The 22,572-nt window shown below is 46.6% G+C and overlaps 1 protein-coding gene across 4 annotated transcripts in view; it reads right to left on the bottom strand.

The window, feature by feature from the left end:
* The window catches only part of ZNF710 (zinc finger protein 710), a 48,914-nt gene that overhangs the window by 20,211 nt on the left and 6,131 nt on the right, over positions 1–22,572 (bottom strand). The window contains exon 1 of one of the 4 annotated variants that reach the window (XM_033100313.1): positions 4,017–4,228. The exons of 2 other annotated variants lie outside the window; for them this stretch is intronic. Coding sequence is in view for 1 of the 2 variants with exons in the window: in XM_033100312.1 (XP_032956203.1) it covers positions 480–493 (14 nt within the window). In the remaining variant the exon portion in view is untranslated. Of the gene's footprint in view, positions 1–479; positions 682–4,016; positions 4,229–22,572 lie in introns of those variants that run through there. One more of the 4 variants, XM_033100312.1, reaches the window with a different exon arrangement.

The following is a 22,572-nucleotide window of genomic DNA, read 5'->3' on the forward strand; positions in this document are numbered from 1 at the left end:
TCTTCTTTCCCTGGGCCCCACCTATGAGCCTGCTCGTGGCCCCACCTGTCCTGTCTGGCTTGGCCACTGCCCTGCTGTGCCTGTGCCACCTCCACGCCTGGTGCTGACTTGTCCCTCCCCCTCTTCACAGACATGGCTGGGACCCTGCCCCCGTGTTCCTTGAGGAGGATATCGCCCCCTTCCCTCCATGCCCTGTGCTGAGGGGCAGGGGATGGGCCCCCCTTGGCAAGGGGCTTTCCAGTTTAGTTGGCTGTGTGCTATGCTGTACCTATTCCACGTCGGCTAAGGACAAATCCCGTTCATACGTCCACAAACATTTGTGAGGCACCCACATGGGCTGGCTGCGCTGGGGGGGCAGAGGGTGGGGAGATGCCGGGCTTGCTCTCAGAGGCCCCCACCTCTCCCCAGGCCCGGTACCACTTCCAAGATGGCAAACCTCCAATCAGTCATCACCCGGCTAAACTCCAAGCGTCGCTCACCTCCTTGAAGCCATCGCCACTCCCAGCTTCCTCCTTTCTGCTGACCCAGCCTCCTCTCCAGGACTCTGGGTCCAGCCAATGTGGGGCCATCGTCCCCACCATGGGGGCCTCACCAGACAACTCTGGTGCCGCGTGTCAGCCCCTGCACGATGTTCCCACGGCCAGGAAAGCCCGGCTTCCACGGAGGAGGGAGGTTTGGGGGTCCGCATGCACCTCGGATCCTCACTCTCACATCAAGGCCACCCTGGGCCCAGGCAGAGCAGGAGACCGTCCCCAGGGCCATGTCTGAATCTTGCATGAACAGCACCACGCCTGCAGCCAACCAGGCCGTGACTCATTCAGGATTTCTCAGCGAGAACCACCTGACCTGTGATGAACAGGCCCCTCTTATCTGGCAGAGACCCTTTCCCCTCCCTCTCAAAGCAGGAGCCCAAAGGAAACCACCGTCCAGCGTGGTGATTTTTATTTTTTATACACATTTAGTTAGAGCAACAGACAGAAATGCAAACATTCACATTCTCCCTTCCTCAAATAAACCGACTTCTCTACTCATCCCGTCCCTTGAAAACAGAAGCACTATTCAAAAAGAAAAAGAAAAAAAGAAGTTCGGAAAAAAAAAAGAAAAAAAGAAAAAAAAGGAATTGAATAGAAGAAGAAGAAAAGGGGGGAAAAAAGAGAGCGAGAGGAGTGGTCCCCGAGGGAGATGGTGAGAGCTTAAAATGAAAGGCAGGAAAGTGAAGGGAAGGAAAGCAGAGACACAAAGGGGAGAGAAAGACAGAAGCTTTGAAAGAAAGAACGTTCCAGCTTGAATACAGCGGGCAGGGGAGAACGGAGCGCTTGAAAAGGAGCAGCCTGGCGCAGTGACCCCTCATTCACAGAAGGTGCCAATCACGGCGACAATGCAGACCCTTTCTTCTTTTCTCCTTCTCTCCTTTCTGGGGAGAGAGAGAGGGAGAGAGAGGCTGAGAACTGCAAGTTAATTCTTAAAAGTACAGAAAATAAATTCAGTTCCACTGGAGAAGCATCAAAAGAGCTGCTTTAAAGGCTTCCCCTGAAATTCACTACTTCTCCAAGAGAAGGGCTCCCTCTCGGTAGCAGGGGGCAAAGGCCGGTGGCCATCAGCTTTATTTCAGGGTCGGCACCCCTGCCCTGGCCGCGGCCGCCTGTCTGTGGCTTCCTCCTATCGGCCCTGGGGGAGCCAAGGCCGAGAGAGCCCCGGCCAGGACGCTGTGGGTGAGGGCTGGTCTCCCTGGGAGTCTCCTGCTCTGGCTGAGAGCCAAGAGTCCAGGTAGGGGACAGAGGAGTGTCCGAGTGCAACAGATGTGCTGGCTAGAGGCCGGCCGGTGCCATGTCCACTCAGTTCTCCAGCTGTGGGGCCGTACAGAAGGCACTGGGTACATGTGGAATGAATGACGCTGACGTGCCTGGGATGGGGTGCCCTCTCCAGCAACTGCTCCAAGGAAGCCCAGCTGCCTGCTCAGGCCAGGCCCTCAGTCCAGGAAGGTGAGAGGGTGGGTTGGTCCTTTTCACTGGCTGCCAACTGTCAGGTCAGTGTCCTTACAAGGGAGGGGCCTCTGTGGACACGGAAGCTTGTTGTCACATCACAGATCAGCACTTCCCTGAGTACAAGACACACAGAACCCAAGTCTCTCTTTCAGCACAGGCCTGGATTTGGACTTCTGTCCTTTCCTCATCAGTTATCGCTGGGTACCTCCCGCGAGCTGGACCAGGGGACATGTGGCCCCTGCCCACACAGTCCTCAATCCAGTGACCAAACGTCTCCCCAGACATCCCTCTAAGACCCCAGGTGAACATCTCTGGTCCCTCTTTGTCCCCTTTGGCTTTCCTTTTTTTGCTCCTCCTGCCTTTCAATACTCAGCAGGGTCATGACGAAACCTGACACGGGGTCACCTTTTATGCAGACGTTTCTTTCGCCTTCTGATCACCCAAAAGCTGGGTAATGAGACGTGCCTAGGAACGGAGAGGCTGAGTGGACGAAGACTCACTGATTGGCTTATTGATTGATTGATTGAACGAGTTTCAACCTCACACATCTACTGGTATGTTATCTGTATTACATACTGTACTCTTACAATAAAGTAAGCTAGAGAAAAAAATGTTATTGGGAAAACCATAAGGAAGAGAAAAGATGTCTATACTACACTACGTATTTATCGATACCATAAGTTTCCAGCGTCTGTTTTAGGCTATGCGGTTCATCTGCAAGTTTTTCAAATTGTCGATTGAGAAATATTCGTGTATTCAGTTAGACTCACACAGTCCAAACCTGTGTTGTTCAAGGGCCAACTGCATATTACAACGAATTACAATTTTATTTGTTTTGAAAAAGCTTTAAAGAATTTCACTGGCAAGATACCCCAGTGTCTAGGAAAAAAAAAAAAAAGGAATTGATCACTAAACTAATAGATAAAACATCTCATAGATGTTGTCTTGATCTCCTGGTGTATTGGGAAGAATCAGAGCTAGACACTAACCCAGTAAGAACAATAATTATCTCTGATCTCCGTGAAGCCCTCCACGGAGAAAGAGAAAGGGGGCCACGCTTATACGTTTATGAGGATAGAAATCTCTTTGAGAAAGAACAGAATTCAGCAGGCTCCCGCCCAAGGGGACACAGTTAGGAGGAATAGAATGGAGGGAAAGTACCTTGGGGGAAAAGCCTGTAGAATATTGGCAAGTGGCTTTAGCAACAAGATCCCCTGGGAAACCAGGGGTGCGCTGCCCAGTGCTCTCCTGCGGGGGCGCAGACCTTCAGGAATTCTGGGGTGGGGTGTATATTAATACAGACGACCAGGCAAAGGCAGCGTGCCCTGGAACCCCTCAGAGTCCCAACTCAAGCTTGCACAGCCACTCAGCGTCGTGACCACGGCACCCAAAGTGCCCTCCCTCCTTCTCTGGCACCCACACACACGCTCACTGTTCTCCCCAGCCACTTCTGCTGGATGTCATGATCTTTTCTAGGCCTTTTGAACTTGAAACACGCAACAGCAACACCCCACTTGGGCAGAAGTCTCTTCTCTAGCAACCTCAAGTTCTCCTAAGAGCAGGGGAGTATTGTAGCAAAAAGCCCAGAAAGCCCAGAAGTAAATCTGACAGGGGTGCCTCCAAGAGGGGTCCTGGTGCCTCAGTCCCGCTTCCCTCCGTGGCCAGAGCCCCTCACTCACAGCCTTTGGACTCAGTTCTAACAAGCTTGTGTATCTGGCTTCCTAGACCACAGCAGATGCAAGATACAAAGTAGGAGGAGCAGGGAGGTGGAAAGGGTGAGGTGGTTGTGGCAGCTGACGGCGAAGGCGCAGGATGAAAAATTACCAAATGGCAGCCTGGGACCCTTCAGGTTGGGCAGGCCATTCCAACACCTCAGGACACAGTTCAGTAACTAAACGCATTCACCATGACGTGGGAGTCACCAGATCAGGTTAGAGCACACTCGAGAATAGTCTGTATTCTCAGCCTAGCACTCAGGGAGTGTGTGTTAAGCCCAGGGCTGAGGTTCGGTGGTACCACCCTGTAACTTACCCAGTCCTGGGGCACGTCCAGCAAGGGCACCAACTCTGCCCCCTCTCCTAGCTGCCACTCCAGGCGCCCCGAGATGGATCAGAAGGGCTGGGTTTTGGTCTGGTTCTGCCTAACGCTGTGGACCTAGGCACAAACTCAGCCTCTCAGAATCGCATCCACTGCATGAAGAGAACGCCTGCCCAAGCCTGGCTGTGGATCAACTGGAACAATCTTCAGTTTGCTGAAACACTGTATGAATAGAATATAATGTTACTAAAGCCACCCCTTTTCCTTGGTGGCTGGATAGGACATCCCATGACTCACTCAGGGATAGGAGACAAAGGAGACACCCTCAACTGTACCTTTTGCTTTAGGACTCTTTCAGACACAATGAAGCAATGATCAGGCGAGTTTCAAAACTATGCAAACTTAACTTGAACTTACTCAGACAAAGCCAGAGTCCATTCTAGAAGACAGCTGGCCTGCCCGGACTCTGCAAAGCCAATGTCACACACAAACATACAAAGTAGGGAACTGTGCTAGATTAAGTAAACGCAACAACCAAGTGCAAGTTATGAGCCTTTGGAAAAGGGAAAGAACCTAAAAACATTTTTGCAGGGCAATTGGGGAAATTTGAATAGGACCGTATATTAGATGATACTCATATTATTGAATAATGGTAATTTTTTTAGGGGTGATGATGGTTTGGTAGTTCCACAGGGAAAAAGTCCTTGCTCCTAAAAGGTACCTGCCTAAGTATTTAGGGATGAACCATCATGCTACCTGTAATTCACTTTCAAATGATTCAGCCAAACCGTTTGAAAGAGAGCAAGATAAAGTAAACGCGGCAAAAACGGTAACAACTGAAGAATCTAGATGAAGGTTCTTAGCTTTTCTGTTGTGTTTGACATTTTCAAAATAAGAAGTTATGAGAAAACAGACTGTGCAGGCGCGTTATGGCTTGTTTTTTGCATGTGGTGGGCCAATATTTGGTTTGTTACCAAGATGCCCAATACAGCAAGTGATGTGTTCACTGGTCATCAGGACTCAGTTTCCCCTTCTGAACAAGGTCTCTTCCAGCTGACTCCCTAGGAGCCCGAGCTCTGCTCTGTGCTCCTTTAGTTCATTCTGGCTGGGGGCTCACTGCTGAAGAGCAAGGCACCCTTCTCATTAACAGAGAAAAGGCGCAGTACATTCCTGCTGCGAGCAGGGCTGCCACCAGGCTCCTGTCACCTTCCTAAAGTGCTTCAAGGGAATTCCCAGACTGGTGACACGGAGGAACAAAGGAAAACTGCTGCAACGGGCCCACCCAGTGATTCCAGGTTCTCCTGAGCAGAGCCAGACTTTTACTGAGGTCCCGCTGCCGCGCTTCCCCAGCCATTCCCGAAGCCTACCACCCCTCTGTCCTTTGGGCCATCCCTTCCTTATAATGTTCCCTGTCCTTCTCTCCACCTTCCAAACCTTTTCCAACCTTCCAGGTGTGGCTCAAGTGTCTCTAGCTACCCTGGCTGCCTGCTTCTCCAGGAGGGCAGGGCCTGGAAGGCCACACACAGGGTCTGGACGCTGTTCTTAGGCAGCGGGAGACCAGAGGAGGGTTTTCCCCAGGGAAGTATGGCTGCTGTGAGAATCCTCTGGTGACTGTGGAGAGGATGAGGGAAGGCAGAACAGTGTCACATGGCGCTTAGCTGCTTAACTCCTTCACATACCCGGGCTTTCATGGAAGCCATGGAAGCCACTATGTTTGGGAACTATGGCCAGGTCTGTCACCAGAGCTCCTGGGTGTGTCACCAGGAAGAATGGAGCCGCCTTTCTTTCCACGTGGCCAGTAGGGCTGCCGGCTACATGTAGGGAGGAGGTGGTGAGTGACGAATGCTAACAATGAGAATTCGTTCCAGGCTCCCAATGGGCAGAGACCATCTGGACAGAGCCAGAGGACACTGAAGGGACATCCTTGGGGGGGAAGGTGTTGGCTTGAGCCACTTCAGCGAGAGGCTTCAGAAATCCAAGGAGCAATCACGCTCGTGTCATTAAAGGGACATGAAAATCAAACAGCACCAAATGAACGGCTGGAAAATGTGACACAGCAAACATGAGAAGGGTTTTCCCCTAATAAACACAATGGAAAGAGGAAGAGAGAAACAGAGGTGGGGGGAGGGCAGCAAGGATGGAGGGGAAGAAAGAAAGGAGAAGGAATGGGAGGGAGGGCGCGCCTCAAAGCTTTCTGAGTTGACAGAGAAAGGGAGAAGGACAAAAAAGAGAAGTTGAAGTTACTCCTACCCTTGAGAAAAGCTGCCTGTGGGGAGAGCATGTCTCTGAAATCAGCTGGTTTGGATGAAAAGTCCCTCTTCTACCAAAGAGAAGCCTAATACTCCCACCAGGTCTTTACAAGGCTGGGGAAAGCTGAGCTCAGGGTGCAGCCCCCCTGGGGCCCAGCCTGAGGACAGGCCGCCTTGGTTTCATCACGCTGCTGTCGCCATCTTGAAATTCTTACTCATTTTCAAACAAGGGGCCCTCATTTTCATTTTGCACCAGGCCCCGCATATTATTTAGCTGGTCCCGGCTGACCTTTCCAGAGGACGTTTTGCTAGAAAGCCAAGAGCAGGAAGGCCGTGGGCCGGCTCAGCGGCTGCTCTGTGTGCTAACCAAATACACATCCCGGCGTTGTTGACTCAGCCACTAGGTCTGAGCAAGTACAGGGCTTCCCATCCCAGCTAAAGAGCTGGGCCCGACTCGGGTGAAACGTGTGAGGAGCTGTGCGTGTGCTGGAAAGTGTAATCGTTCAGGAAGCTGAGGGTCTCCACACACCAGGCCCAATATGGTCGTCGCCCCGTCCCTGTGCAAGAAGCATGGTTGTGCTGAGGCCCGAGCCAGCCCGATGACCGCTGCCCAGTCCTGGGTGACCTGGAGGCATCGGGGTCTGCGCCCTTGGGCAGCTGGGCTCCGCTGTGCAGAGAGGAGATGCCACTTGTGTGGACACCGAGGGGTCTGAGCAGGAAGCCTCAGCTCATCACTGGTACCCCGCAGTCAGAGAGCTGGGGTGTTTGGGACCAAGACCACGGCCTCATGGCCGTGCCAAGCCTAGTGCCCTCTGCCAGCAGTGCTCCCCTTCTCTGTGGTCCTTCACTCAAGGGCCAAGGGGCAGACTAGGGACCCTAAAACCCAACACTATACTGGCCTCTTCCCCTACTAGACCCTCCCTTCTGAAGACCAAAGAGAGGCCCTCCAGACTCCCCTTCCAGCAGCAGGGAAGTCTTGGGGTCTTCCGCCCTGGCCTGGGCTCCTTCCTGGGGCCCCTGCCATCAGGCCTCCTGCAAAGGGGCCGCAGACCTTAACAGCATCACACCCAAGGGCTCACAGCTCAGATGATCAAAACCTCCTCGGTCCAACTTGAGGGATCACTTGGCACAAGCCTAAGTCCCCACAGATGCCAGGTGTGCAAAGGAAATACACCTGCAGGCAAAACCAGAGACAGCTGGCACCTGGGTGCCCCACCCATGGCCAGAACAGAGCCAGGCTCAGCAGGCCTGTGAGGGTGTCCTGGGACGTAGGGCAGTGGGAGGGCAGGCAGGCCCCTTAGGGGCCAGGGGCCAGGAGAGCAAGCTGGTGAGGCAGGAGGCGAGGCCTCCCTTACCGCTGGGGAGGACCCTCCAGGAACTGAGTTAATCAGCAGGAAACTGATGGCTGTTTCCTGACACCGCCACCACCAGCACCACCACCAAGGGCACGGAACACACACACACACACACACACACACACACACACACACACAGGAATTCGGAAAAGGGAGGGCAGCTCAAAACTTCCTGGAGACCCACAATACAATCCACTCTTTCAAAGAATGAAGACAAAGCAACACAAAGAACCCTCCTTTCCCAGTGCAGATGGTATATGGAGCCCCATGCGTGTATTATCTCATTCCTATTGCTCAGGAGAGCCCTTCCAGGAGAAACTGTCATTCCCCATTTTCTAAACGTTGAGGCACGAAGAAGGAAAGTAAGTGGACCAGGCCACAAGCAGGGAAGTGCCCAGGTTTTCCAAGCCAGGCCTGGCCAGACTCCAAAGGCCACCTCTTAAACCACCTGGCTCCACTGTGGACCAGCAAATCTCTTCCACAGGCTCCATGACCAGGGTTCAAACAAATCCTATGGGACAAGTGGAGGGGCTCCCTAATAGAATGGCCAGCTGGCCTGGCAGCCTAACCCCCTTCTGCATGAACTGGCCTGTTGGGATTGAAGGTCGGGGTGCGAAGTCTTCTACCTCTCTCCTAGCTCTTTTCCCACTGCAAACTCTCAACCCTTTTAACATGCCCGGCACTTCTCAAACTCCCTGCAGGGGAGAATCCATTTTATTTGAATCCCTCGAAGAACTAACATCAACAGGCAGCTCTTGGTCCTGCAACCGGCCACATAAGGTCAATGACACTGGTCCACACCCTGTTCGAGATGCAGCTGCCAATCACCTACTTGGGTGTCGTCTTGGCAACGTCACACTACAAAAGTCTCTAAACATCATTCTCAATTTCCATACTTAGCTCCTTTTGGTTGGGGTAACACCACGTTTCAGTCCACGACCTGTACTTTCGTGTGCTACTGGCCTAAGAATGTATGACAGTGTTTATAAATTTAAGAGTTTTACAGGCAGATGTATATATTTCCTCTTAGACGTAAATTCAGCTTATAGGCAGGAAAGCCTCAAATTTGCCTGTTCTTAATAGTTCAAACATGCATTCTTAATTGCTATTTTTTTGGGGGTGTTTAATTTTCCAGTCATCTCGCCTGCTTCTCCTCTCATAAAAACAGAAAGTAATACAGTTAGGTTTCTTAAGTGTTCTCGGAATTTACATTCAACTACTCGTGGCCTGCTGAGCTCCAGGGAGCTGAGGTTTGTAGAGAACGTTCTGTCAATGAGATATTCAAGTGCTCAGTGTAGAGTACAAAATTTGCAATCCTTAACCACGTCCATAACTCTGCTGGGTTCTTCCAAACGAAAGTGGGCTTTGGTTTACACCAGCCCAAGCCTTTGCAGGTGCCGTCTCAGGAGAAAAGGGCCACTGTAACAGTTCACGGTTGGCTCAAGTTGATCACAACAAGACTGGCAGCTAGCTAGGAACCGCCTGAAAGTAATCTAAGATGGACTCATGGGGGTTCCCCAGATCCAGAGGATTTGGGGCTGGACACTGGGAGATGTATTTTTATAAGCTCTCTCCGGCAGGGAAGAACAATTGGTGTGACCACTGCAAATGCCCCTGCTGCATAAGTGCCAGGAGTCATGGGGTGTGGTCAGTGGCTCAAAAATTTGGCCTTGGAAAAGTAAGACGAGCCCAAAGAAAACCAACTGGGTTTCTTCCACTGGAGCAAGCGCTGTGTAAAGCCCTGGCATAGAGAGACCAGTGGAAGGAATCCAGTTTGTTTGTTTATTGAAGGTGGACTCACATTCTCCAGTCAGCTGGGCCTGGCACCTAGTAAACACTCCACTAATGTCAGCTGTTGTTCTAGACAAGGAGATTAAAGCCCCAAAGGCTTGTGATTTGCTGAAAGTCAAGTTCTTGGCAAAACCAACCAAGACTTGCCCTGGAACTCAGGCCTCTTTCCTCTGTGCCTCATTTTCCTCATCTGTAAAATAGAGATTATCGTTGCTAATTCTCATGGTTGTTAAAATTAAATGAGGGAATGGTTTTGTAAATGCACTTAGCCTGGCCTCTGGTAAGCACTCAGTAAGTAATAACCGGTTCATAAAATCATCAGTTTTGAAAGTCTGAGAATGACATAAAATCTGATTCCACACGAGCTAGAGTTTGTCTATTCCACATGGTTCTTATGCACTAAATGCCCCAGTGAGGCTGAATGGCCAGAATGGCCTCTACACAATGGGGGGGACTTCCTGTTGGAAAAGGAGAGCTCACCACCCTACAAATACCCTCCCCCGTGACACATCCCATGACACACACCTGGCCAGCACTTGTTCTTGGGGAGACCAGCTGATGGCAGCTCCCTGCAAACGTGTTCCTGGGCCGAGTCCCTCTGAGAGGTTTCCCAGTGGCCACTCGTCTAACACCTTCATTATGTCCATAATATGCCAGGCGTGGGGCTGGGCAATTGAAAAATAAAAGACCAACAATAAACAGAGCAGAGTCTTCCCCACATGAGCTTACAGAACTGTAATGTGGGTATAAAGTGCTTTTTATTTTTTTATTAAAAAATTCGATTGCAAAATTAATAAAACCACCCATTGCAAAGAGTTTGAAAAAGATGGAAGAGAAAAAAAATGAATACTCCTTCTCACCCTAACCCAACCACTTCTCATCTATTTCTTCCTGGGTCTCTTCAGGAAGGTTTTGACCATGGAGTGTATACTCTGGTGTCCTGCTGGACGATACAAGCCATTTTCCGTGTTGCTTGTTCATAATCAACAATCATGTTCACAAACACAGAAAGTCACATGAGGGTACAGATCACCATTTTTGCCTGCCTGTTCTTGCAATGAAGAATATTCCGGTTGCTTCTAATGTGTCCACCGTGCTCACGAAATGCCTTCGTGCATTCATGCAGAGAGAAGATGAAGAGACAAATATTGTGTAATTTGATGGTGTCAGATAGGCCTGGGTTGAATAATGCCACTGTGTGTACCTGGGCAGTTACTTAACCTTTTTGAACTTCAATTTCCCCCAAAACGGGCACAATGCTGCCTCCATACAGTTGTGGAGAGGATTAAATAGGAGACCACCAGGAAAACACCCAGCGCTGGGCCTGAAACTCAATCAGTGTGCACTTTCTTTCCTCTTACACATCAGAAGATCACGACTGTGACTCCTGGATACCTTCTCAAACACAAGGACAATCTGCAGAGATACCCGTGCGGCACAGGGCGATAGCTTCCCAAACCCTCTGAATCGACCGCTAAATTCTGGGAGATTTAGGATTCGCAAACTCGAGTATTCAGGGGAGAAGTCATATGTGTTCTGCAACTTACTCCAAAACAAGTCAGGAGAAAAATATATACATGTACAGATGACACAAATACGGCAAATGTTAGTCTCTATTATATTTAGTCATGGATGTACGAGGATTTACTGTTCTTTCAACTTTTCTACATATTTGAAATTTTTCATAATAAAACCTTGAAAAAAACCTCTTGCTAATTGAAAAGCTAGAAATAATGGTATCATACTTTAAAAACTTGCATTGCATTCATTTATATGTTCAACAGATATGAATTCAGTATAGTAACTGTCATACAGTGAATTGAACTGGTATCTGACAATGGAGCTTAACCACCGGATTATTTACTTGCTAAGTATATTGTCTGTTCACTTTGTCTTCCAGTTTAAATCTTGATTGTAAAACCAATATATAGAAGATCTTGGTAGAATTAAAATATTAACCCTATAGGGGTCTTATAATAAAATCTTTCCTCCCAGGCTTTCAATTGTTCTGTACAATTCTCATAGCCCTCCCAATGTAGTCAAATCTCTCGAACTTTTGATGACTTTTTAAAAATTTTTAAACTTTTGAAATTAACCTCTAGCTCACGATTTGGTATAAATTGTATATGCTGTTACTTTGGTTCCTTCTTTATATTTCTGTTTCAGTTTTATGGTGTTGATTAGTATTTCAAAATCAAAGTTAAACAATGATGGTGTTGGCAGGCCTTCTTATTTTGTTACTGGTTTCAGTCGGAATGCCTCAAATGTTTCACAGTTAATTGTAACATTGGCTATTGGTTTGAAATAGATATTCTTAATCATGCTAAGAATGTACTCTTCTATTCCTTTTTTTTGGGTGTATTGATTAGGTAGAAATGGCTGCTCGATTTGAAGCAATTTTCCCCTGCATATATTGGAATCAATCCGATTTTATTATACTTCTTTAACCCATTAGTGTGACGTAGTTACTATATTAAGCTTTCCTAATATCGACAATCCTCCCCCACCTTGCCCCACTGGGTTATGGTAGATGACTTGTTTAATATAATATTGAATTTTATTTCCGACATAGCATTTGCATACTTTAATATGGTCTCTTTGCCATGTTTAATATCAGGCTTATTTTGCTTTGTAGAATGAATTGGAGAGCTCTCCCTCTTTTGCTCAACTATGGAATAGCTCAATGTTATTAGTATTATCAAATTTGAAATAATTACTTAGCAAAAACACGTGGGACCAGTGTCTTGTTCGGGTAGAGGGGACATCACTTTGATAATGATAGTAAATTTTTTCTTAGTTAGCAACGTATACATTTTCAGAAATGCATTCATTTAACTGAGATTTTCAAAGTTGCATCTATTGTGCATACATTTTTATTTTTAAAAATCTCTCTATTGCCATGTCCCCTTTCTCATTCCTTTTTTTTTTTTCTTCTTTTCTCTCTTGTATTTCTCACATAGATTTGCCAGAGGTTAGTCTCCTTTATTGTTTGTTTAAAAACAGAATCAGCTCTTGGATATCTGTGCTAATTTCACTGTTTCTGTTTCCTAATTCATTTATTTCTGCCTTTATCTTTACTATTTTTTTCTTTCTGTTTTCCTTAGGGGCTGTTTTTTATTCTTTTTTTTTCTCTCTCCTAAGATCTCAGGCTGAATGCTTGATTTATTCTTTTTCTCTCTCCCTTTTTAAAAATAAAAGCATTTAAGGCTATGAGAATAGCGCCAGCTGTCACGCATAGGTTTGGTTACATGGCATTCTGGTTTTCAATGCTTTCTAAATATTTGTCACTATATACTTTATCTCTTCCTTGTCCCAATGGTCACTTAGGAGAGCATTTTAAATTTTTTCAAGTGGTTGGGTTTTAGTTTTCGTCTGTTTAAATTTACAATATTTTGGTTTACTGCCTGGTGATCAAAGACCTCCTGGATTGGCACAATTTCTGTTTTGGGTAGAACGTGCGTTCTTACAGTTGGATACCAGTGGCTGACGGAAATGTTTGCAAAGCATAAGCTCGCTTGCAAAGCCCAAGTGCTTTTTAAAAGTGTTTGCTTGCCATAATGTTCTGTCAGACAAAAAAATAAAAAGACTATAAAGTTCAACATGCTCGTAACCATGTTTAAAATACAGTATATTTACATACATGCATCGAATAAGACTATGAGGAAATATATAAAGGTACTAAACAGTGTTGGTAATTCCTAGTTGGTGAGATTACGGGCAATTTTCAGTTTCTTTACATTTTTTTTGGATTTTTAAATGTTCTATATAAGCGTAAGATTTACTACTTTATTAATAAGATTTCTTTAAATGTTTATTTGCCTAAGGCTTGGCAACAGAAATCTTCTGCCTGAGCTCTGTCTTTGCAAAGATTTCTCCTTGGCCGGACGGGTAAGGAAGTGACCAAGAAAAATGGGATTTGGACCCAAAACAGCGCTGACACCTAAAGACAGTCGGTCTGTGCGGAAGCCACAGTCATTTGGACTCTGAAAGAGAAAATTCATTCCCAGGGGCGCACCCAGGAGAACCCCCCTCACCCCTCCATGCTCCTCACTCTAACCCCCCGACACACACACACATATCTACCCCATTACTCTGATGGCAGAGTTTTCCTTCAAAGAGAAAAATAGTGAAATCCAACTATTGTGGATGACCCGTGCGGGCTTATTTTCTTTCTTCCTCAACATGACCCGAGTCCCACTCAAAAAAACTGCAATTTTCAACCCAAGGTCAACTGCCAGAGCCTGTGCTCTTGTTTACACGTCCAATACCCCTCTGGTGGAGGGCTCGCTGGGGACAGAGACCATGTTTTTCATGCCATCACTTAGCACATACTACGTGCTTGGTAAGTGTTTGCTGATTGACTAAAGGAATAAAGGACACTTGTAAGAAAAAGGGGGATTCAGAATGGCGCGGGTCTCTCCTCTGACTTCACAAGCGATCATGGAAACCATGTAGTATTATACAGCACAAAGCACAGCCACGGGAAGCGGGCCCATGAACCCACGTCACAGGCCGTGAAACCAAGGCTAGGAGATGGCAAGCCAAGACAGGAAGCCACGGCTCTGGTGCTGAGTTCTGTGGTTGAAGTAAGGTTCTCCCCTGGCCTGTGGGCCCACTTCTGTGGGGAGCAATCTTTCAGATCTACTCCTGCCTATGGGGAAAAGGGCAGCTCTATTTCTGTGCTTAGTGCACGTTTTGTCCTACAGAGCTCCCCAAGGCCAAGAAGGTGCAGGTCAGAAGTTGGCACATACACGAGAGCAAACGTTTGACTCTGCCTCAGGCCACCCAGACCCGAGACCCTCACCCTGGGACCCAACACCCCACAGGGCTAAGGACAGTGCCACACCCTCTCACCACACTCCACAGCTGCCCACCACTTATGCCCTTGGTAGGTCCCACACCATTCAAAGATTTCCCCCAAATTTTAATTGACTAAGAAGCAAAGTGACAAGTTTCATTGGAATCTAAGGTTGCAGGATGGGATCTATAATCTTGTATCACAAATGGAGGCGGGGAGTGTGGCATGGGGATGGAGCTCTCAGGGAAGAGAGGCAGGACTCAGCAGATAAGAGATCTCCTCCACCAGACAGATAACGGGGCTAAAATGACAAAGCATCTAGAAGCCATCCTCACTGGTGTGTTGAGAGAAGGGAAGAGCATATTAAATTTTAAACAAAGCCCACCCCAGGGGAACCTCCAGCCTCCCTCCCCCAGCCCGTGCCTCTCATTTCCAGCACAGGAGTCGTCTGGTTCATAGAAACCAAACCGTCCCTCATCTCAGGGGGCTGGGTTTTGTGTTTTTGTCGTTTGTAACCCAACGGGCAGCAGCTGGCACGCTGTGTCTCTGGTGGTGGGGGGAGGCAGGCAGCTCGGGCCTCCACGAGCCCATGGCCTTCCTACCAGGCCTGAGAAAGCAGGGCTGGCTGGGACTCGACCACCTGGACAGGATGGTGAAAGGGCCGGGAGCCAGAGCAGAGCGGATGCAGCAAGAGAGCGGAGACGCGCGCACCGCAGCGATGGGCTCGGATGAGCCAGGTCTGGAAGGTGGGCACCAGCCTAGGTGTCACCAGGAGTGCAGAGGAAAGAAAGAAGCTAAGAAGTAGGGAAGGTCCTCAGAGGCCTTCCCCACTACCCTGAAGAATGTGCTGCCATGAAGAGGAAGCACACAAAGGAGGGCGAGCGAGCGAGGAATGGAACAGGAAGACCCGATTTAGCCTAAGCAAATGTTACTTCCTCCGTAATTCCATCAAACCCCCTCCTGTCCCCTCACCTCCCCAAGGCAATGATGGAAGCATTGGGCTGCAAGGGCTGCAGGTCTGGGCAGAAGCACTGCCCTGGGCAGGCAGGACCTGGGTGGGGGACAGTCTGATGTCTGCACAGGAAATCCTCCAGCCCCTCACCACCTTGTACAAACACCAAGCCCACCAGGGACAACCAGTTCTGGACTCTGGAGGCAGGGCAGATGCTTGTTTTATGAGCACTGCCTTGGAGGAAAGACCAGCCTAAATTCTCTGAGAAACTCTGGAATCCTCGAAGCCAGCTCTGCCCCAGGCACCCTAAGGGTGGCACCATGAGATTTCTCTCCCCAGCTGCCTACAGTCAGAAGAGGCCAGAAAGGCCTCTGGCCTCAGCCCTCGAGTCCCCCTGTACACAAAAGGCAAGCATGGGAGGTTCTCCTTCCCAGGGCAGCTGTGTGCTGGGTCCCTCAGGCCTTTATCTGGCCAGTCACTCTTAACCAACATGCGTGAGACATTTGGAAAATGATGTCTTAAAAACGTACCACCAAGAATAAGACTTGGTATTCACCCAAAAGGAACAAAAAATACTATGCAACGTTTCTGGAGGGCAATTTAACCCTCTAAATCCAGAGCCTCTACCGTGTTTCCCCGAAAATAAGACCTAGCCGGATAATCAGCTCTAATGTGTCTTTTAGAGCAAAAATTAATATAAGACCCAGTATTATATTATATTATATTATATTATATTATATTATACCCAGTCTTATATTATTATAAGACCGGGTCATATATAATTATAATAATATAAGACCTAGTCTTATATTAATTTTTGCTCCAAAAGACGCATTAGAGCTGATGGTCCAGCCAGGTCTTATTTTCGGGGAAACACGGTAGAACATGTCCTCGGCCCAGTGACTCTCTTCTAGCAATGTATCAAAGCTGTGGGCAAAAATGCCCAAGGATGTGCACCAGAGAACTCTTTATAAGAGAGAAAGCAACGAAACAACGTCAATGTGGGAGACTGCTTAAATATGTATTATTATGGCCCATCTGTTCAAAAGAACACTATGCAACCCTTTAAAGTGACTTGGAATTTTTTAATGGAAATTTTAATAACATACATCGTTAAGTAAAAGCAAAACAAAAAGAAAAAAGAAAAGTAATAAGATGGCATATCCAGGATGATTTCATTTTTTAAATTAAAAAGTGTACGCTGGCAGTATACATAATATACTAAGCTATTAACAATTATAGTGTTTTTTATTTTTTATTTTTGCTCGTTTCCTAAATTTTCTGCAACAATCATAAATCTCTTTGTAACAAGGAAAAGAAATCAATAAAAGCTATTTTCTAAAAAACAAAAGGAAGAGATCCAAGATCCAAGAGACTGTTCATTCCTTGAACATTCAAATCTGAACTGGATTGAAAAACAAAAACAAAAAATTGGACAGAGACATCTTAAAACCACCTACGACTGTTTTCAAGGACTAAGAGGTGGTTTCCAGTGACAAGGAAGTGAGATCTTCCAGGAGAGCCTAGTGAGTACAGAGGGAGTGAAGCTCCTAGCAGGGGGCCAGGTCCCCCAGCACACCCAGGACCCAAATTTCTGTCCAGATCCTTCCAGTAACTGCCACTGAGACAGGGAGAAGGCAGCCAGCAGAGGGGCTGAGGTGCGAAAAGGCAAAACAAATGTGACTTGCTCCTTGATCAAGGAAAGGACAATGGCCATCTCTTCTGACAATGAATTCAAACGGGAGAGAAAAAGAGAGCAGGTCCAGAGCTGAGAATCTACCTGGGGAAAGAGAATCTACCAGGATAATCTACCTGGCAACAGGAACGAATTTTTATAACGAAGGCGTAAAGGCTCCAAAATAGGGGTTTAGAAGAGAAATTCTGACACATCCTACAACCGAAGCAAAAGAACTCAGCTGATCTGACTCAGAAGTTTTCCAGGATAACCAACTAGAACACTAGCAGATGATGGAATGGACCACGCAGGAGGCGTTAAGATATATACAGTGTACCATTTACAGAAGCCGGCTTGTGTGTAAGAGAGGACCGAGAGCTCAAGGAAGGAAAAATTCCACAGGGCATGGAATTAAGTATTCAAGTGTCAGGAAAACCCAAGGAGCAACGGGAGACGTCTGGATTTCTCCAGTCCTCTTTATGGTCAAAAGCTGTCAAGTCTATACTCCAATACAAAAATCCATCCACGTGGGAAACAGTCATTGGGCGCCTCCCATCCACTCGTGCTTTTAGCAAATAGCTGGGTGCAAACTTTACCAGGGGACAGCTCTGTGACGTGCAAGTACTTCCACTTTCATTGGCCAAACAAATCAAAGTGGACGGGGGTGGGGGGTCATTAGGATGCTTTCCTGGTGAAGAGGCCAGTAGCACAGGGGCAGGGTGTTGGATGGGCCAGCGCAGGCCCACGGATCCTGAAGACTTCCCAGCCCCACAAGCTTTCTCCTTCCTTTGCTCCAAAGGGCTCTGCCTCTTTCTTCAGAGACGATGACTCCAACTTAGAAAATAAATATGACACCGCACACGAGGACAGGTGGTGCGGGATGATTTTGTATCTCTTAAAGACATCAGATTCTTTCCCAGGGTGAAGCTGTGTCCTATAAATTACAGCCTTGTATTATATATGACCAACGCCTTTAGCTTTGTTCTCAGTACAGCATTTCGCTTCAGCAAAGAGGAAGCAGGCAATACCGTACTTTGAAAACAGCACAGGTGTTTCTGTGAGGCAAAAAACCTCCTAAAACACAAAAAGCACCTCTTCTTCCCTTTAATTAAAGAGATGCCATCTGATTGCACCTCTAGATAGAAACATAGAAAAAGTTTTTCTTCCAGAATCTTCCCAGTACCTTGAGCCCTGAAAACTTCCTCGCCATGAAACAAAGTGAAGTATTCCCTCGACACCTGGCGGCAGCTGGTTCCTACCTGAGGCCAGTTCACAGGCAGTAATAAAAGCTCCCTTGAAATAATGTTAAGGTTCAGACACTCTGATAAAAGCTGGGAACTTCAAAGGGAAGACTGCAAAGCTTATCCCCAAAGCTCTTCATTGCGTCTGATGTGGCTGCCTGGGTTCTGGGCTGGCTCCACCACCTACCGCCTGAGTTTTGCCCTGTAGACACTTGTGAGCCGGCAAGCCAGCTGGAGGAAGTGAGGTGGAACTTTACACTCACTTCCTTGGGAGGGGTGGATGTAGGCCTCGGTGTACAGCCATTGTAAGATGTCAGTTAAAAATAAAGGAAGGAAACAAGAACACACTGATCTACAGAGATGAGCCCAATGGTTCTGACATGAGAACGGGATTCCATGCCAGGTTCCAAGGCTCTCTCCATGAACTTGAGCAAGTCATTTCAGACTTCAGAGCTTCAGTTTCTTGGTCTATAGAAATGGTAATCCTGCTCCCGAAGTAACTAAAATAAACTGTGTGAAAATGCAGAGCAAAGGTGAGATCCTTCTTCCCTCCCTCCCACTCTCCTACCTTTCCACCCTAATCTCCTATCCTTCTTAAATGACAATTATTTTATTAGATAATATATACATAAGGTACAAAATTCAAAATGCGGAAAAAGATAGAGTGAAAAGTCAGTCCCCGCTATGGGAAACCACCCTTACTACTCTCCCAGGTAGCTCGGTGGAGCTACTGCATAGCCAGGCATCTACCCCTTACTTTCTCACTTCAGAGACCACAAGAGTACATAGGGAGCTTTCACATTCTTTTTTTACAGAATTTCATTGTATGGTTAGTGGATATTGTATTTATCGATTCTCTACTGATGCAATGAAATATCTTGAAAAATCATTTCACATGGGTACGACATATCTGGGAGAGGAATTCCCAGAATTACTTATGCACTTTTGATTTTAATAAGTATCGTCAAAAATCCTCTCTACATAGATTGTACCAATTGATACTGGATCAACAATTATGAGAGTATTTGTTCCCACTGTCACTTCTCCATGGTAGAGTTAACTTGCATTTCTGTTATTACTAGTGGGTTGAACCCATTCTTATATGGTTATAAACCATTTATATTTCCTTTTCTGTAAACCATCCATGTTCTTGGCCCATTTGAAAAATGGGATCACTGGTCTTTTTCTTATTGATTTGTAGATGCTCTACAGATATTAAGGAAATTAACTCTTTCTCTGATATGTTACAATACTGTTTTCCTAGTTTTGAGAACTAGGAGACTCTTAGACTCTGCTTATGATGATTTTACCACACAGTAATAATTTACCTGTGTAGGGTCAAATATACTAGTCTTTTCTGGCTTCTGGCTTTTAAGTCAGACTTAGTATTTTCCCGAGTTCATTTTTTTATATATATATTTACCATCTTTAATCCATCTGAAATTTATTTTGTGACAATGCGCTCATTTTTTATTTAGACAGCCATCAAGTTGTCTAATGGTCACAAATTTCTAAATGCCATCTTTACTTCACATTAATTTATCTTTGAGTCCCCCTTCTCTTTCCTTTCTTCCAAATCATGGCCCGCTACCTCAGAATCATGCTTTTTCTCTCCATGTCCCTCCCATTTCTTCATTCCATTTGTGAGCCATGACAGTCTTACAAGTTACGCTGAATCTCAGTATCTTAGAGCAAGAGGAGATCTCAGAAGCATCCCTTCATTTTATAGCTAAAGACACTGAGATCCAAAGAGGTGAACTGGTCTTGTTCCAGATCACGGGGCAGGTTAGTGCTTTTGATTCTTTTTTTATTACTATTCAAGAAGAAGAAAAGTATTGATTTTGGCATAAATTCTGTTCAATCAATAAATATCTATTAAGCAACTGCTCTGCCCAACAGTGAGTCAGGCACTGGGGCTCCAGAAATAAATGACACAGCTCTGAGCTTTCAAGAAGGTCAGAGTCCAGTGTAGGGTCTGAACACGCACATCTATAGACTAAGAAGTAAGGCAACAGTGGCCAATGAATATGGAAAGTCAGGGTAATTCTGCAAGGGGTGGCATGGAAAAGGCCAGAAGATATGTAGTTTTTAATTGGGCCTGGCATGACTAGGGCTTTGTCCAAATATGGGGAGAAGGCATTTGGCAATAAAGGAACAATGGGCCAAAGCGGGGTGTCTACTGGTACATAATCAAGAAAGAAGAAATCTGGCTTAGTGTTAGCTGTGGACAGAGACCTTCAAAACTGCAAGCTAAGAATTGTAAACAAATGGACCCACGTGTAGGGCCTTCAGGTATCTGGCAGAAGGCAACATATCATCCATGGAAGAATGTACTCTGATCCCATAGCTTAAAGAATTCTCACAGATAGAACTCTAACAGATATCAGCTCACTATTAAAAAATCACGAAACACATAAGGGAACAAACCCTCAGGAGTGGAAATCAGCAGAAGCATCAAACGACAGAATTATACCTGCAAGCACTTCACATACTGGAATTACTAGATACTGAATACAAAATAAGTATGCTTACTGTGATGAAGGAAATAAAATGAGGAATTAAAGACAAATAAGGAATAAGAGCATATTTAAAAAATAGATCAGGCATACTTGAGAAGGATAAAATAGAAACACAGACATAAAAAATATAATCATCCAAATGAAAAACTCAAAGGATGAGTATCAAAAATATTAACAGCATGGATTAAAACACATCAAACATATTAAAATCTGTGAGTTAATATTGATCCTAAAAATGCCTCATAGAAGGGCTAACCAGAAGATTAGAGATAACTAAAGAGAGAATTAGTGAACTGGAAGACAAATAAAAAATTACCCAGGAAACACCACAAAAAATTAAAAGATTGAAATTGCAAAAGGCATTGAGAGACATAAAGGACAGAATAAGATCCAACATACATCAGAAATAACATATAGAACATCAAAAATAACGTCCAATTTGTAGAATTAAAGAGAGAAAGAAGATGCAGCTAATCCACTCTATGGCAACTGAACATGAGAGGGACAACAGCGTCTTTATATAAAGCATTCCAAGGTTCTCTCTTTGCTTGAAAAAAGATATACACAACAACTGACTTTAAATCCTTATTCAGAACGTGTAAGTTCCAAAGCAGTACAGAGAAAAAACTGGAGGGAAGAAAAGGGGGAAAAAAACTTTCGATCAATTTGAAAGAAAAAATGAACAGAGAAGAAAGATTCAGAAAAAGAAGAAACAGAAAGCATAAAATAAGATGGCACAAAGAAATCCATATATATCCAAAGGTATAACAAATGTAAACCCAGTTCTAAGCTGCTTACAGGAGACAAGAGGACTGGGGCATAGGCCAAGAGTCCTCACTGCACAGGCTGAAACCATACACATGGAAGTGAAGCCAGCTACCAAAGTGTAGCCAGGAGAGGAGGGAGTGGGAGAAAAAGCAGGATCAAGAGGTCTGAGTCAAAGTAGAGGCAACCAAATGGGCCATGGGGTGTGATCAGTAGGTGGCTTGGAACTTCTGGGAGAGCAGGTCAGGGTGAGGGGTGAAATATACTCTGCTGTTTTGGAGCTGGAGAGGAGAGGGCGAGAAAGGACGTAGGGACAGAAGGGTGGACTCTTCTTTGTGAAGTCCTAGGGTGCAGAGAAGTGAGGCGGGAGGGGGCCAGAGAGAAGAAGGGCCAAAGGAGAGGGAGACAGGTGTGTCCGTCGCTGTAGTGGGGACCTGGGGCACAGAAGGATATGGGGTGCTCAGCTCTAGGGAGGTGGCCAGGGCAGGACATGCAAACCAGGGCTGGGGCTGATGGTGGTGGGTGGCCCAGGAGAGTAGGCCCAGCTTGGGGCAGGGGTGGGCAAGGCTGTGCAGTGGAGGGACCCTTAAGAGTTCAGAATTTCAGAGGTGACATGCTTCCACAGTGGTCTCGTGGTCTGTAGCTATTGAATGGACAGGAGGTGCGGCTGTGGGTCCTGGGTTCCCAGGATTGACGTCACAGGGTGGGGTTCACCAACCAGCACCACCAGTCTCCAAAGGGTACCTGATGCTTATTGAGAGGCCGGCTTGGACATGGTCCTTGGGAGGACACTGATGAGGGCACATAAAACCACCGCTAAAGTTTGGCAATTGCTTTTTACCCAACACACGCAGGACCGTCTTCCCCATCTGGAAGCCCCTCCATTGCAGCCTCACTGGAAATGGGACAGGGTCAGAGATGGCATTCAGACACCACCCAGAAGACAAACCACACATCACCAAGAGTCTTCAGAGAAGCTGGGTTCCGGTGTAAATCGGGAGGGTGGGCATTCCTGCTTTCCGCGGTGCTAATTCTTACCTGATTTTGATTTTCTATTTATTACACCCTGTGGGGGAGGGAAGGAAGAAAGCGAAGGCAGTTGGGCTGCAATGTGATCCCTCATTCTCAGCTTCCGCCTGCACTGAAAATCCTCACATTTCCAATCGTTTTCTCAGTATTCCCAAAATACACACACACAATAGAGC

This window comes from Rhinolophus ferrumequinum, chromosome 28, assembly GCF_004115265.2.
Source record: "Rhinolophus ferrumequinum isolate MPI-CBG mRhiFer1 chromosome 28, mRhiFer1_v1.p, whole genome shotgun sequence".
Taxonomy (NCBI): Eukaryota; Metazoa; Chordata; class Mammalia; order Chiroptera; family Rhinolophidae; genus Rhinolophus; species Rhinolophus ferrumequinum.